At 38.9% G+C, this 16,366-nt stretch overlaps 1 protein-coding gene across 1 annotated transcript in view; it reads right to left on the bottom strand.

Annotated features, from left to right (window-relative positions):
- Positions 1 to 417: 417 nt before the first annotated feature.
- Xrcc5 (X-ray repair complementing defective repair in Chinese hamster cells 5 (double-strand-break rejoining)) overlaps positions 418 to 16,366 on the bottom strand; it is a 93,276-nt gene continuing 77,327 nt past the window's right edge. The window contains 4 exon segments of the mRNA XM_013012022.1: positions 418 to 670; positions 1,390 to 1,464; positions 12,688 to 12,755; positions 14,779 to 14,875. Coding sequence (XP_012867476.1) covers positions 656 to 670; positions 1,390 to 1,464; positions 12,688 to 12,755; positions 14,779 to 14,875 — 255 coding nt within the window. The 3' untranslated portion in view covers positions 418 to 655.

The following is a 16,366-nucleotide window of genomic DNA, read 5'->3' as shown; positions in this document are numbered from 1 at the left end:
GAACACACTAGTCTTTGCTTACAATGCTTATACAAGGAAATGGAGCTCCCCTTCTGCTCCACTGAAGGAAAACTACAGTATACAAAAAACCAAAGTCATGAGGTGATTTAAAAGGCCTAACTAAAAGAGAAACAGGTTGGGTTGGCCTTTCCTCATGATATTCCTACCTTGGGTATTGGTCATAAGAAACAAATGCTACCTCAGTCAGCACGAGTTGTAGTTGCAGCTAGAACATCAGACAAGTGGCTCCTAGAAGGTGGAGAATCTCACCAGTGGCCATGCCCTGGTGCCACATGAGATACCAGGTACCTCGCAAATATACTAGTTTTTACCAGTACACCACTCCAGAGGAAAGCTATTTCAGAAACTTCAAAATATATGTGTCACATACTGAGAAAAATAACACCACGAAAGAAATAATGTGCCAGTCAGAAAATAATGACTAACTTTATAAACATGTATGGGGTCTAAATTATCCCTTATAATATATGTGTATGTGTTCACTCCACAGAGCCAGACTCTGATTCAGTTCAGAGTAACCTGCTAACATGATCTTCAGAGCTTCTGGTCCCTTTGAGTGGCCTCTTCCAGGTTGTTCTAGTAGAGCTCCCAGGACCAAAGAGATGGCAGCCCTGGGTTTCCACAAGCCCATGGCCTATATCATGTCCAGCTGCAAACAAGAAAGGAACCAGGCCAAATTCAGAATAGTGCTGCTTGTGTGAGAGGGCTTAATGAAAATTACATTGGTGTCCACTATTTAGATGTTAAATACTTGCTCACTTCAGTGCTAAGGACTTCTTTGCAAAATGCTGACTGCACAGTATGTAGTTTCTACTGGATAGTCACCATGGGGGGCTAAAAGGTATCAAGTTGCCAAACACGCAAGATGGGCTCAAAAGTCGCCATTTACACAGCTTGCCAGGCACCCACCAGGCAGGCTGAGGTCCAGACACCTTCTAGTGCCTATCAGTCTGCTTTGTTTATATTAAGTTAATTGAGAACAGTTAAGAAGTAGGCTTTTTAAAGGCTGTTTGTATTTGTCAACCCACACAAATTGTATGTTGTATTGCTTATTCCTAGCTAAGAACAATTTCGGTAAATTATAACATTTTGTTACTTAAAAAATAGCCTCCCCAGCTCTTTTTAGCTTTTCAAAGGAGAGGATTATCGGAATGAACAATATAATTGAAACCATAGACCACAGGAATTTCCATGATGAAATTGCCTATCTGATTAAAGTGTAAAGGTAATAAATAATAGCGTAGGTTGTTTCTAGTGTGCTAGAAATAATTACATAATAAAAAGCCTATGATAAGCAGCTTTTGGGCTATATTCACAGATCAGGTAATTGTGATCTTTAAGTATCAGGTCCATATTAAAAGTACTTACTAAATCATCCACATCACCACCTTCTTCAAATGCAGCTGCCACATCTTCATTTGGCTTTTCTTTGGGGGCCAGAAACTGTGAACAGAAAGTTGGAGATGGTCCTCAATTGATTCTTTGATGGAGGAAACAGTCCACTAACATTGTCACAGACAAACCTAGGAAGACTCATTGAGTGAAGTCTCACTACAAATGGCCCCAAAGAAACATCATTTTGGCACATTTTCCTTTGCTCTGTACAAGAAGGCCAATTTTGAGGTTCAACATCCACACTAACTAGTCACCAGAGAATGTTCTTATGAAGAGAGAGGAAATGTCAGCTTGTCTAGATGGTGTCTTCAAAGGGCACAACATCAGAGCAAAGCACACCTGGTATTTCATCATTCAGGAAATAATCATGATCCTCAAACCAGTGTATCTTTGTCGCTTTTGAAAGGAGCATAAGAATAAAGTAGGATTAAAATCATCTACTCCTGAACCCCACTGAGCACAAAAAGGGGTAAAAACTTCTTGTGAGCAATGCAAAACACAAAAATGCATCTGCTTGGGAGTTGTCTATCCATTTCACAGAAAGCCTTCCATTTATGTTAGAAATTGCTTGAAAACAGGCAGATGAGAACTTTACTCCAGTGCTCTAAACCTAAAGCTTCTAAAAAACAGAGAAAAGAAAAATGCCCTGAAGCCAAATCTGTGAGGGCCTACAAATGACATGTGGGCTTTGAAAAAGCAGTGGATGCCGCTCTCAGTCATCTGAACACTCTTTCTACTCTACTCTTCTACCCCGTTCTTTCTACTCTACCCTAACATTATGGTGGGAGATTTTCTTCCCTGTCCCTAAAGATACAATGGTGGGAATCTTTTCAAACTTCAAGGCATGTGGCAACTATATCTAAGAGCTAGGTTCTACCCATGCCTATCTATCCTAAGAGGAAAAAGGGATCTTCTAGTAGTATCTGTACTTCAGGTGGTAGACAAGTCTGTAGGAGTGACTGCCCTAACATGGGTGGAAAAAGATAGGGCAGGCCTCTCTCAGGTAGTCATGTGCAGTGGAATGCTATGTGGCAAGTGAGCCTTCTAGTTCACCTCTGCTCTCCTGCCTCAACTCAAAACAGGAAAGCATGAAAATCTGTCAAGAACTGCTTTCCCTATACATAGTACATCGCTAACAAATCATAACCCATTAAATATTAGGCTGCATGCAACAAGTGGCAGGAAGCAAGCTGTTCCTATCCTGCCATTCCTCATGCACACAAAAAACACATACAAGTCACAGCAAAGGCTGTTTCTGCAAACTGGGCACTGCTTCCGTCAGTACTGTGGCCTTATCTTTTAAGGATACTTATGGATCTTTCCATCATGTTTTGCTGACACTAAAATGGACCATGCGCAGTGTTGGGAATCAATGCTACAATAGACAGAAAATCCTAGCAGCAGGGGGGCAGTCTATAACAAGACCCTAAAGTAGCTTCGGTATCATTAATTCCATGTGTTGATTCTGGGTGATAATCAATAAAGCTATGTGAGAATCAAATACAAATACATGAGCAAAAAATTCATGCATCTATTTGCACATGGTTTGTGGCTAAGAGTTGAATAAACAGTGTTTACTCTAGATATCTATTTGTTATGATTAAGCATTGCAGTATTTTCTGTATATCAGAAATAGACAGCTACAGGGTAAGACTTAACCAGTCATGTTGAAAATGAAGGCAAAAGTGTGTCTTGCCATCAGCTTCTGTGAGGCAACAAATGGCCAGCATCTCTCAAGCAAATGATAAACTCCACATGTTCAAGGATGCGACAGTCTACTACATTTGTTACCTCAGTAAGCAGAAACATGATAATAGCTTATTGATAAAGCTAGAAAACTCTAGTGTTTTTTGGCACTCATCCTCTAAAAGCTCCAATTCTCATACCCCTCCACCTGCAATGCGTTTTCACAGTGCAATTCATATAAGATAGGACCATCTGCGCAGTAGGACCATAGTATATACAATTAAACACAGACAGCACATCTTTGAGACGAGGCCAAATTCCTAGGAAGAGAGGAACAGTAGCAAAAGAAACCTTCTTTTCCATCAAGGATTAAGCATTTGCAGCTGACTTCCTGACAGATCTGCTTCAAGTTTCTGCATAAGCATATTATGGCTAAAAGCTAGGCTGCCATCCATTATCCTTCCCAAAGCCCCAGGCAAAGCTGATTTCTTCACATGTTGCTCCTTCTCATCCGAGTTTCAACTGCAAGTCATTTCCACACTGTGCACTGACAGGGAAGCTAGAGACCAAGCAGAAAATTCAAGAATTGGCCTGCTTTCTCAATAAAAGAAAAATTCTCTGAGTGCAGCAAAAAGCAGTAGGCATCAATTTTCATCATGTCTTTTTTTTTTTTTTTGGTTGATTGTAGTGCCTGAGCCCTGTCCTTCAGCTCTTCAGCTCAAGGCTAGCACTCTACCACTTGAGCCACAGCACCACTTCTGGCTTTTTCTGCTTATGTGGTGCTAAGGAATTGAACCCAGGGCCTCATGCATGCAAGGCAAGCGCTCTACCACTGAGCCACCTTCCCAGCCCATCAACTCTCTTCTTTTGTCCTGTTCTTCCCTCTGTAATATGCTGAAAAAGTAGAGAGTTAATAAACAGACACTTGTGTAATACATGTCCCCTTCTTCAAATCACCTTCATTTACTTGAGGTTACCACAAAGAGCCTCTTTACCTGGTGATTTCTGTGAAATGAACAAACTACTACTTTTTAAATACAAGGAAATACAATCCTGGCCATATGCTGAGAAATGGTATCAGTAACCTCTATATTGGAACTGTCACCCATACCGCCATACCTCTCCATTAAAGCTAAAAGCTAACACATGACTCTTTGCTTAGACCCTTACATGCTCAACTTACAAGCACCTGGTTTCCAAAGAGCTGATTTCAGCAATGTCAGGTGATTCCAAATATACAAATAGCATCAGGCTGGGCAGCAGTGGCTCACAACTGCAATCCTAGCTATATATACAGGAGGCTAAGATCTGAAATTGCAGTTCAAAGCCAGCCTGGGCAGGAAAATCTGTGCGCCACAAGTAGAGCCAAAGCACATGAACACATGAACACACACACACACATACATTTAACTACACTCTAGGCAAGTATGGAAAAACCACAAAGAAATCCCTGTACAACTAAATATGCTAAGGAAAGCATTAGGTTGGTGGCATTGTTCAGTAGTAGAGCACCTGAATAAAGACGAGGTTGAACCCTTAACACTGCAAAAAGGAAGTGGTGCTGTGGCTCAAGTGGTAGAGTGCTAGCCTTGAGCTGAAGACCTGAGGGACAGTGCCCATGACTAGAGTTCAAGCCCAGTGACCAACAAAAAACCAAAACCAAAACCAAAACACTGCAAACAAATGAAATTCAATACAAATAAAAGAGTGCCTAAAAAGACATAAATTAGGCTTCATTAATGATATCTATACATTCATTAATGCTATCTATTTCATTCAATAAAGGCAAGAGAGAAATCACATAGCACAGCAAATCACATAGCATGCTGCAAACAGTACATTCATAACCTTAGGCCTTGGTTTCTCAGGAACCCTAGGAAGCCATCTGACAATTTTATAATTTTTCTCAAAAATGAAATGGAAATACTATATCTCATGGGGTTTCATGACTATGAGATGAATAAAGCATGCCAAAATGATTTGATAGTATAATTCTATGTTCTAATTATTAAGAGTATACCAATACATTCATCAAGTGATTCATACAAGAATATCTACTGTGTATTTATTCATAACCGCCAAAGTTTAAAAATAATCAAATTCCCATCATCAGGAGAATGTATGAATGAATTGTGGAATTGCCTTAAAGGAATACTATATAGCTATACATAAGAATGAATGGCTGAATGTGGTAGACCACTAAGTTTTAAGCATGGGAGAATTGTGATTTAAGGCAAGCCTGGGCAAAAAATTAGTAAGACCCTATCTTAATCAACAGTCCAGGTGTGGCAGTTCATGCCTGTCATTCTAGCTATGCCAGATGCACAGGTAGAAAGATCATAGTTGGAAACTGGTCCCAGGCTGCCAAAAAATAAAATTACTAAAGCAAAAAGGGGCTATGGGTCATGAATCAAGTAGTACAGTTGCCTAACAATTTTGACCCTGAGTTCAAAACCAAGTACCAATGGGGAGGGGGAGAACAATAATGTGGATGAACCACAGAAAGCATTATTAAAAGGTCAAGAATAAGCAAAACTACTCTCATGTGACAGAAATCACTTGGCATACAAGAAGGTTCTGACTGGAAGGTATCAGGGAGCTTTTAAGTAGTGGCACTCAGTTATATGACAGCATAAGAATTCATCAAATTGTATCATGTGATGAGTGTATTTACTACATATAGAATCCACTTATTTTTTTAACAGGCTCAAGTTTATATTCCTAGCTACTAGGAGGATAAGATCTGAGGATTGAGGTTCAAAGCCAGCCTAAACAGATAAATCTGAAAGACTCTAATTAATCCACAAAAAGTGAGAAGTGAAGCTGTGGCTCAAGGAGTAGACACTAGTCTTAGGTAAAAAAGTTGAGAGAGAAAAAAAAAAAGCTATGAAGTTTTTCAGCATCATGCTCTGTAAATGCAAATTAAGTCAATTGATGGATAATCTTACTCAAATAAGGTGATCCATGTTCGTTTGCTTTCTTTTGGTGACTTGTTTCTATTTCTCAGAGATGAATGTTAAGGTCTTTTAATGATTGTGTTGTTTCTTTTTCTCCTCAATTGGGCCTGATTTTGCTTTACATAAAGTTCTTATATTGAAAAAAAATAATTAAAAACTATGAATCTTAAAAAACAAAAGTTAAGAGTCAGCATTCAGGTCCTGAGTTCAAACCCTGGTACAAGCACAGAAAAATGTTTTTGTTTTTGTTTTTAAATTAAATGTATCAAACTCTAAATCAGTATTAGGTGCATTAGGATGTCAGTGGTTTTATTATAGTGACATACGGAAAAACTACACCAGATATTTAAAACAGAAAAGAGCTAAGTAAAATATTATATGGTCCAAAGAGTTCAACAGATAGAGAAATCTTTCTTTTTTTCTTCTTTTTATGCCAGTTGTGGAGCTTGAACTCTGGGCCTGGGAGCTGTCCCTGATCTCTTCAGCACTCTACCACTTGAGCCACAGTGCCCCTTCCAGTTTTCTGGTGGTTAATTGGAGATAAGAGTCTTACAGACTTTCCTGCCGGGGCTAGCTTTGAACTGTGATCCTCAGATCTCAGCCTCCTGAGTAGCTAGGATTACAGGTATGCCAGCTCTTTTTTCCTTTATTTCTTTTAAGACAAGGCTTGCTATGTATTCCAGGCCAACCTTGAACTCATGATCCTCTTGACTCAGTTTAAAGTTGTGTATCTTCACATCCAGGGACAATTGATTCTTTAACTTTGTCTTAGAATTCTTCATAAAGCTTTATATACTCACATACAGTTATACACTCACTGAGAGTATTCTTAAAAGAGGGCACGTGAATATTTCTTCTTCAGGTAGGAATAGCTGAAGGAGACAAGGAATAGTGGCACCTCTGTGTGGTGGAAAGGTGGTGGGAGTAGTTGGCTCTCACTTCTGCTAGTGACAAACTTGCTGTGAGACTCTGAGCGAACCTACTTTATCTCTTAGACCATATTGATGAAATAACCTGGCCATTAAGTTTTGAACATTTATGGTCTGAAGGTGGAAAATCAATGAAAGTCAACAATAAAGGAAGATTAGGCAGTTAACAAGGAAAACAAAAGCTCAAAACCTTTACAACCAATCTAAAGCTTGTCTCCAATGATTATGTATTAAACAATGATTATATATTAAACACAGCACAGCTGCTTGGACTCCTATGAACAGCCATTGTGATAAATCCTCTCCTAGAACTGGATTCCAAGACAGCTGATGTGCTGTGAGTCACACTATGTTTATTTTTCTACCAACCACAGAACTAGGAAGTGAGAATGAAGATGGATGAAGGCACACAGGGCCAAATAAAGACGTATCGAACATTAAATGCCAATTGTACATCTAACTACTACAAACAGAAAAAGTGAAGAAAAAAAGATGACAGGTTATAATTATAATAAAAGTTATCAAGGAAGGGTAATATAAATGTGTAAATTTCAAAGTACAATGGGAGGTGTCAAGAAATTTAACCAAAAAAGTGTCCACTAGCCAGGTGCTGGTGGCTCCCGCCTGTAATCCTAGCTACTCAGGAGGCTGAGATCTGAGGATCATGGTTCAAAGCCAGCCCAGGCAGGAAAGTCTGAGAGACTCTTATCTTTAATTAACCACCAGAAAGCCAGAAGTGGTGCTGTGGCTCAAGTGGTAGAGCTCTAGCCTTGCTGAAGTGTTGAGGGACAGTACCCAGGTCCAGAGTTCAAGCCTCATAACCAACCCTTCCCCCAAAAAACAAGTATCCAGTATTTGGAAAATGAACTATGCAACTTGTGGGCAGGGAAGAGAGGAAGAAACTGGGGAAAAGTGAAGAGAATGGTGACACTGTCCAAAAAAGAAATGTACTTATTACTTGAAGTATAGAGTAATCCCTTTATACAACACCTTAATACATAAAATTATATATATTTTTGAAAAGTGTCCATTGAAATGTGCTCATTACCTGAGTTATCTATACATCATGTTTATTATAATAAAAAACGTTTAAGTGTCCATTTAATTTACAAATGAATTTTCCACATCTACCACAGGGCTGATTTACCTGTATTTCTCAAAGAACCATAAAATCCACAGAAATATATAAGAAGGAAATAGTTTTCCTTACTGTCATGAAGGTAAAGTAATAATTTCATTGAATATAAAATGATCATCTTGGGATAATTATTTCCTCATAAATGTATGGAAGTGGTGATATGGCTCAAAGTGGTAGAGGGCTAGCCTTCAGCAAAAAGAGCTCAAGGAAAATGCCTAGGCTCTGAGTTCAAGTCCCACAACCAACAATAACAACAAAAAAGTCAACATTTAATAGCAAGAATTCAAGTTTTCTTACTTTAAATAACTCATGCTAAACACATAAAGAGAATTTAGATGGACTGTGAGGATTGCTCTATCTTTCTGATTATAAACAACTTTTCTTTGCTGGGGGCCAGTCTTAGGGCTTGAACTCAGGTCATGTACATTGTCCTTGAAATTTTTTTTTTTTTTTTTGCTAAAAACTATCACTCTACCACTTGAACCACAGCTCTACTTCTGGCTTTTTTTTGGGGGGGAAGGGGTAGCTAATTGAAAATAAGAGTCTCACAGACTTTCTGCTGGAACAGGCTTTGAACCATGATCCTCAGATCTCAGTCTCTTGAGTAGCCAGGATTATAGAAGTGAGCCATAAGCACTGGGCATATAGAAGTTTTCTTAAAAGATTATATGGGATCTCACCAAACCTAACATCTGAAAGCAATGTAAATGAATATTTCCATGTCTGGTCAAAAGTAGCTGTACTTCCTTAACCAGCTAAGTGAAATAACTGAACTATGTCTCCCTTAAGAAAATCAGAGAAAGCTAGGAGTATTGTTGCTTAAGCCTGCAATCTCAGTCATTAAGGAGGCAAAGATAAGGTGGATCACAGCTCAAGGACAGCCCAGGCTGTCCATTTCAACAACAACAACAAAAAGCTGAGTATGCTCACATATGCCTGTTATCCCAGGTATTGGGAGGATATTGGTAGAAGAATTGCAGTGTAAGGTCAGTCTTAGGCAAAACCATGAGACCCTATCTCAAACAAAAAAAGGGCTGGGGATGTGGCTGAAGTGGTAGAGTACCAGCCTATTAATGGCAAGGCCCTGAGTTTAAGCCCTAGTACCACCAACAAATCAACAACAGAAATAAAACCTTGAGCCAGAATCTTAATTTATAGGTCTCCTCATCATCTGTATGTACATTCTCCCTTTTACACTTCTCTCCGAACACCAGCAGATGCTGTTTTAAAACATTTTTTAATACAAAAAAATCAAGTTTTATTCTAAAAGCAAAAACAAAAACAAAGGTTTCACTTAATATTAAAGCAGACCTGACAGAGTGCATATTGAAGGTGAAACAGAATTCAGCTCCTACTTTATAGTATTCAGGTTACTCCAAGCTCCACCTGGCAGTGAGCACACCAACTGATCATAGAGATGAAGCAGCAGGGTCTATTGCATTCCAGAGACTGTTAGTCTAAGGTTCCACTTGTACAATCTGATCTATTCAGGAATGAGAGTCTAGAACAGTACACAGGGACCACATGTTAATCCTCTGGCTGCCTCTGAGTGTGCACTGTGCAACTCACTAAATCCTTCTGGAGTTTGGCTTCCCAGTGATAACAGGGATTATATTCTGTCCTTATCATTTCTTAGCAAGCCACTGGAAAAAAATCACTGAGCTGGTGCCAGGCTCTATGGTTCTAGAGTTAGACACATTCAACTTGGTAACTGCTATTAATGGCAACTGGAAATTCCTACCAATATTCAGATATAACATATATGATGTATGTGAATACCATGTAATGTGAATGTTCTTTAAAAATGAAAACCATTTGATACAAATACTAAATTGGGAGAAGTACTAGTAAATGTAGAAAAACAATCTGCAGAGTTAACAAGCAATACACTTTTTTCAGAGGTTATGAGATAATATATATCAAAGGGCCCCACACAGAACTGGGGTGCCATATGTTTCCACTGTACTTCCTAACTTCTTAGTGACTATAACACTGGAGTTTTGCTCGTAGTGCTAGAAGCAAACTGACTATGCCCCAACTGGGAGGAGCTGGCAGTCAGAGCCAGGCGGCTAGAGGAGAGAGAAGACTTCATTTGTTTTTCACTGATTACTCAAGATGGTTAACATTCCCAGAGCTGGGTTACACTAAAACTCAAGTCAGCTCTGCTAATATTAAATCATCTAAGTTCATCATTTCATTCCTACCAATTGGTTGAAATTTCCCTCTATAGCTTAATGGTTCAAACATTAAAATTTCCAGGGCTGGGAAGGTGGCTCAGTGGTAGAGCGCTTGCCTTGCATGCCTGAGGCCCTGGGTTCGATTCCTCAGCACCACATAAGCAAGAAGAAAAAAGCTGGAAGTGGCACTGTGGCTCAAGTGGTAGAGCGCTAGCCTTGAGCTGAAGAGCTGAGGGACAGCACCCAGGCCCAGAGTTCAGGCCCCATGACTGGACTCAAAAAAAAAAATTAAAATTTCCAATGCTTAGGTTCTATAGGTGCACTTCAATTCAAAATATTCACATTTGCGATATAGAACAAGCATGGTACCATTTTTAAGTGCATTATCTTTGATTTTTTCTTCCATAACATTCTGGATTCACTGAACTATGACTCTTTTTGGTTAAGATCAATTGTGTGGAGGAAACATTACCTTTGGTAGATCAGCACTTTACAAAAATTATAATACATATGCAACTCTCACTTGGATGACAGATTTTCATGATGCAATAATGACTTAAATTAAATATATGTCAACTTATTTTCCTACAAAACGATAACTGATAAGGCTTTACCCTGCGTCAACTTGGCTAGGCTATAGTGCCCAGCTTTTCCACCCAGCCCATTATAAACGTTACTATAAAAGTTTATACATGAAATGAGTATTTATAACAGTTGACTTTAAGATTATCCTTGATAATGTTAATAAGCCCTATTTAATAAAGGCCTTAAAAGAAAGAAATAAACAAAACCAACAGATTTACAAAAAAAAAGAATTCTACCTCAAGAATTCTGTAAAAACACAGAAATCCTGTCAAAACTTCAGGCATATTGGCCTGCTCTACAAATTTTAGACTTGCCAGCCCTGACAAGTGTACAAGTCAGCCAAACAGTCAAGTTTTTTCTCCCTCTTTCTCTCCCCTCCCCCCCCCCCCCCCCCCCCCCCCCCCCCCGCCGCTGTGCGTCTATGTATTCTATTGGCTCTATTACTCTGGAAAACTAATATACCCTTTGGTTCAAGGGGGAAATACTATCACAACACTGCATAAAGTAACAAACAGAAATAAAACCAAACAGTGAAGTGACATTCTTAAGCCCATGGTACACAATATAGAGTTGTAGAAGATGGCAGACAGTATGGAACCCTCTAACACAATCACCTTAGTCAATGTTCTGTTCTTAGTCAATGTCTGTTCTTTAAAAAAAAAAAAAAAGGCCAGGAAGGTGGCTCAGTGGTAGAGTGCTCGCCTTGCATGCATGAGACCCTGGGTTTGATTCCTTAGCTAAAGTGACCATAAAGCAAACACAATGTTATGATCTATAGCTTTCAAGCTATTCAGTTCAATTTCATCACAACCTTGAAATACAATAATACAATGAAGGACTACTAACTAAACAGCACATGTATTTGACTCACAGCTGAATCAGATTCAATACTCATACTCCAAACAGGAAGGCCTGGGCCTAACAACTGTGCCAATCAAAAACCTCATGGAGTCTCTAGACATGGAGTCTTTGATTGAAAACATCTAGTTTCCATTTTGCTAGAATATTAGCATTTCTCTACTTACTGTGAATTATAATCATTCAAAGGGCTCCAACAGGGCTGGGAAGGTGGCTCAGTAGTAGAGTGCTTGCCTTACATGCATGAGGCCCTGGGTTTAATTCATCAGCACCACATGAGCAGAAAAAGCCAGAAATGGTGCTGTGGCTCAAGTGGTAAAGTGCTAACTTTGAGCTGAGGAGCTGAGAGGCAGAGCCCAGGCCCAGAGTTAGGCTCCACTACCAACCAAAAAAAAAAAGGCTCTAACAAATGGGTCCTCAAGACCCATTTCAGAACAACAGAACCTGTAGGTTGATTCTGTGCTGCTTTTTTGTTGTTGCTGGTTTTCAGTTCTGGGAGTCGAATCTAGAGCTTGTACATGCTAGGTAAGCACTCTAATACTGAGCTGTAAGTAATCACTCAGTCCTTGTTTTTACTCAGTATTTATAAGAAGGAAAAAAAGCTCCCAGGCGACTCATGCAATGGCCTTGGTGAAAATTACAGTCCTTTCTGGACTCTAGTTAAACTTGGTGTACCTTGGGCTCAGCAGTTTACAGCCACAGAGACTGGGACTATAAGCTAAGTTCTTGAAACCTAACCGTGAGTCAATGGGAAGCCAAGAAGATTATATGAGAAGGTTGCAGGTAGAATAATTCACCTGTTGGTTGGGTTTCCCTAATTTAGTTACTCTTTATTTTTTTATTTTTTTTAGTTACTCTGAAAATTTAACTTCTTCAAGGGCTCAAGGAAAAGAGTGCCCACTGCAGTAAGTCAGCCAAAGCAGGGAGTCAGCTCTCCTTACCTGTTTGGCTTCCTCAGCTGTGATGGAGCTTCCAGAGGCTTCATCTTTGGAGATCAGTGTAATTCCATCTAGAAAGCAATTCATAGGACAAATTTCAGTCAATTCAACTTCTATTGCCTTTCTATCATACCTCTGTCCATCTTTACTCTGGAGATGTTTGTAAACAATAAATGCTGTTCTAGAGAAAATATAAAACTGTAATAGCAATTAATGTATACTATCCTGTCATCTCACATTACTTTCTCTCCTGTCTTTACTAGTATAATGAGCAAGAAAGCTACATCTTAAGTTTTACCTGCTCCATGAAGTTCTTCCTTGATCAGCTCCAGACAGAAATAGCCTCCTCTTTAGAATTCTCAGGTCACTTTGTTTATGTCTTTGAAATGCCTTTTATTACATCCTGTATCATCACTATGTGTGCCTATGTTATCTCTCCTAATGGACTATACTTGTCTGAAGGGTAGGGGCTATCTTATTCCTCCTTAAATGCCTCTCCATGTACTAAATGTGTGATACTCAATAAATAAATGACTGAAGGACTTTATACCCAGTGTGGGATTCTGCAACATTCTGACTATGTCTACTGATGGAATAGCCAGAGGACTAGATCAGGTGACCTCATGATTTTCAACTGCCATATGTATTTAACACAGTTCTTTGATTTTTACTCTGTGAGGGTCAATCAAGGATAGATATCTATTCTCTAGTTTTCTCTTCCCCTAAGCTATTTCTCTATCTCAAATGGTTGATGAAGGATACACTTTCAGAAAAACACATGAATTAAAATCTATTTGCACCTAGAAACGGCACAGATTGTGTATATTCTCTCAATGGTAGATAAGCCCTTAGAAAATGTGTATCCTGTAAGTTTCTTTTCAGCAAATAATATGCTATAGAATTCAGTAATATAAGCCCTTAGAAAATGCGTATCCTGTAAGTTTCTCTTCAGCAAATAATATGCTATAGCATTCAGTAATCACCAGAATCAACCTATTTCATCTACGGGGTCAGCAACAGAGACATAGAGAGCAAGCCCTATTTACCACCCATCCTAATTGCTTTTGCTCCCGAGTGCAGAGGTTAAAGGGCTGAAAAATTAACTGTCAGGGAAATGGTTGCCTGTGTGATAAAATGCTGCCTGCTAGAAACAAATTCTGGCTTCTGATCAAAAGTAAAAAAGTTTCATTCCATCTCTAAGCATGTTTTCATAATATGTATTTCTAATAAATAAGATCTACACTTGGGTTCTGAAAATAAAAACTGGGTTTTATATATACACATATATTTTTTTTGGGGGGGGCGTCGGTCGTGGGGCTTGAACTCTGGGCCTGGGCGCTGTCCCTCAGCTCTTCAGCTCAAGGCGAGCGCTCTACCACTTAAGCCACAGCACCACTTCCAGTTTTCTAGTTGTTTATTGAAGATAAGAGTCTCACAGACTTTCCTGCCCGGGCTGGCTTTGAACTGTGATCCTCAGATCTCAGCCTCCTGAGTAGCTAGGATTACAGGTGTGATCATGCCCCTGGCACCCAGCCTTGGTTAATTTTTTTTTTTTTTAATGGGAAAGGTCAAGAAAGAAACTAAACATCAAAAGTAACACTGAGCTCCATTTATATTGGCTGTTGTCAAGAGTGGCAATTGAGTGGCTTTGGGACATGAAGATGCTGAGCGTTGACATGGAAAGCCCAGGAGCACAGTAATGAAAGGTGGCAGGGACACAAAATGAAGGTGAGTCATCCGTTTTGTGTGACCCAGCATGGCCAAAATGGCCAAGAATCTGAGAAAGGGGAAACATTTGCCCACATAGCTGCTGAGCTCAACAAACAGAAAAGAAATTTTAGAATTCCGGGCACAGTGCTGAGAGTATAATGAGATGGGATATCTGATGCTTATTTCTTATTTATTACTGTGTTTGTGCTCATTAAGCAAGATTTTGAGTTCAGTAAATCCTGAGCACTTTCTGAAGTTTAAGTAGAAATCCATCTAGTACCATCAAAGACATTATACCATGTAATTTAAATTTAGAAGTTATGTGTACATTTTTTAAAAATAGTATAAAAATTCGATGGAGAAAAAAAGCAAATGATACCTTACCCTGAACCACAATTTCCCAGAAATGACTTAATTTTTTAACTTCCACTTTTTCTCGAAGGGCTTTCAGGAAAGTGTTGAAGCGCTGCTCTTCTGAAAACTGTGAGAGGGAATAGGGACAGAGGAGGCAACGAGTCAGAGCAAATACAAAACTGACAAACAACTATTATTTTTGAAGCCATCCTATTTATATTAAAAGAAAAAAAAAACCTACACTAAAGGTTTCACTTTGGTAAATAGAAGCTGGCAATTAAAATTTGCTTTGTTCATTTTGAACCAGAAACCTTTTATCCATGGAAGACACAGAGATTTTCATAGCCACACAGAATTTTTTGGAAGCCTACAGTTCTGCTTTAGTATGTATTTACAGATAATTTCAAATGAAACTAGAGAGAATGACTTAGTGAGTACTAATGTGCTGATCACTCAGCTTCAGTAACTGTCAATCCAATGAATCTTGACTCAACCATGCCTCCACCTTTTTTAAGAAAACATATTCAAGTGCCATTCTATATCACATAAAATTATCAATTACTTGTGAAGGTTAAAATGTGTTTGTGACTTTAAGTGTCACTATTCCACAATACTGTGAAATACGTGAAATTTATGTAATCACCTAATATCAACTTTTTTAAAAAAGAAGAAAAAAAAGAAAGAAATATCCCAGTAATTCAAAAAAAACCAGTTACTTAACAAGACCCAAGAACTGGTTGGTGTTTATTTTCTTTTTTGTCATTTTTTAATTAAATATATTTTGTTGTTACTATAAAGATGATGTACAGTGGAGTTACAATTACATAAGTCAGGTAAAGAGTCCATTTCTTTTTGGACAATGTCACCCTTTCCTTTGCTCTCTCCCAGTTTTTCCCTCTTGTCCTTGCATGTAAGTGTATAGTTCATTTTCAACAGTGTCCAGTGAGTATCACTGCTGCATTTATTTGCCCTCCATTTCTGTGCCTCTTTTACCCCCTCAGAGACAGATAAAAGAGCAAAGACAAAAAGGAAAGGAAAAAGAAACTCTTTTCCATTTCCTAGAGGTCATTTTGGTAAATATCATTTTATATGATCTGAGGCACATAGGCATTGCGCCTTTGTGTTCCTCTCCTAAGAGCATCCTCATTTGGTCTCAAAGTGTGTGATGCCTGGAGTCCTATATAATTCATCATGTTCCAGGGTACTTTAGACCTAGCTTCCTTCTGCATATGAGAGAAAACCATACACTGTCTCTCTGAGCTTGGTTTCCCTCACTTAACATGCTTTCTAGGTCCTTTCTTCCTTATTTTTCAATTTAAAAAAAAGTCTATATTTCCAGGCACAGTGAATCAAGTCTATAATCCTAATTACTTGAGGCCAGCCAGACAAAAGTTTGCAAAACTTTACCTCAACCAATGGCTGGATACAAGGGAGTGTACCTCTTATCCCAACTACAAGAGAGGCACAATGGCTATATGGCGAAGCACAATAGGAGAATTATGGTACCGGCCAGCTTCGACATAAGGCAAGACTCAAAATAACACAAAAAGAAGAGTGGCTCAGGTGGTAGAACTCCTTTCTAGAAAGTAGAAGGCCATGAGTTCAGACCCCAATATCA

Source organism: Dipodomys ordii, unplaced genomic scaffold (genome assembly GCF_000151885.1).
Source record: "Dipodomys ordii isolate 6190 unplaced genomic scaffold, Dord_2.0 Scaffold1, whole genome shotgun sequence".
In the NCBI taxonomy this organism is placed as follows: domain Eukaryota; kingdom Metazoa; phylum Chordata; class Mammalia; order Rodentia; family Heteromyidae; genus Dipodomys; species Dipodomys ordii.
The sequence above is the reverse complement of the archived record's forward strand: the minus strand, read 5'-3'. Positions and strand labels throughout refer to the sequence as shown.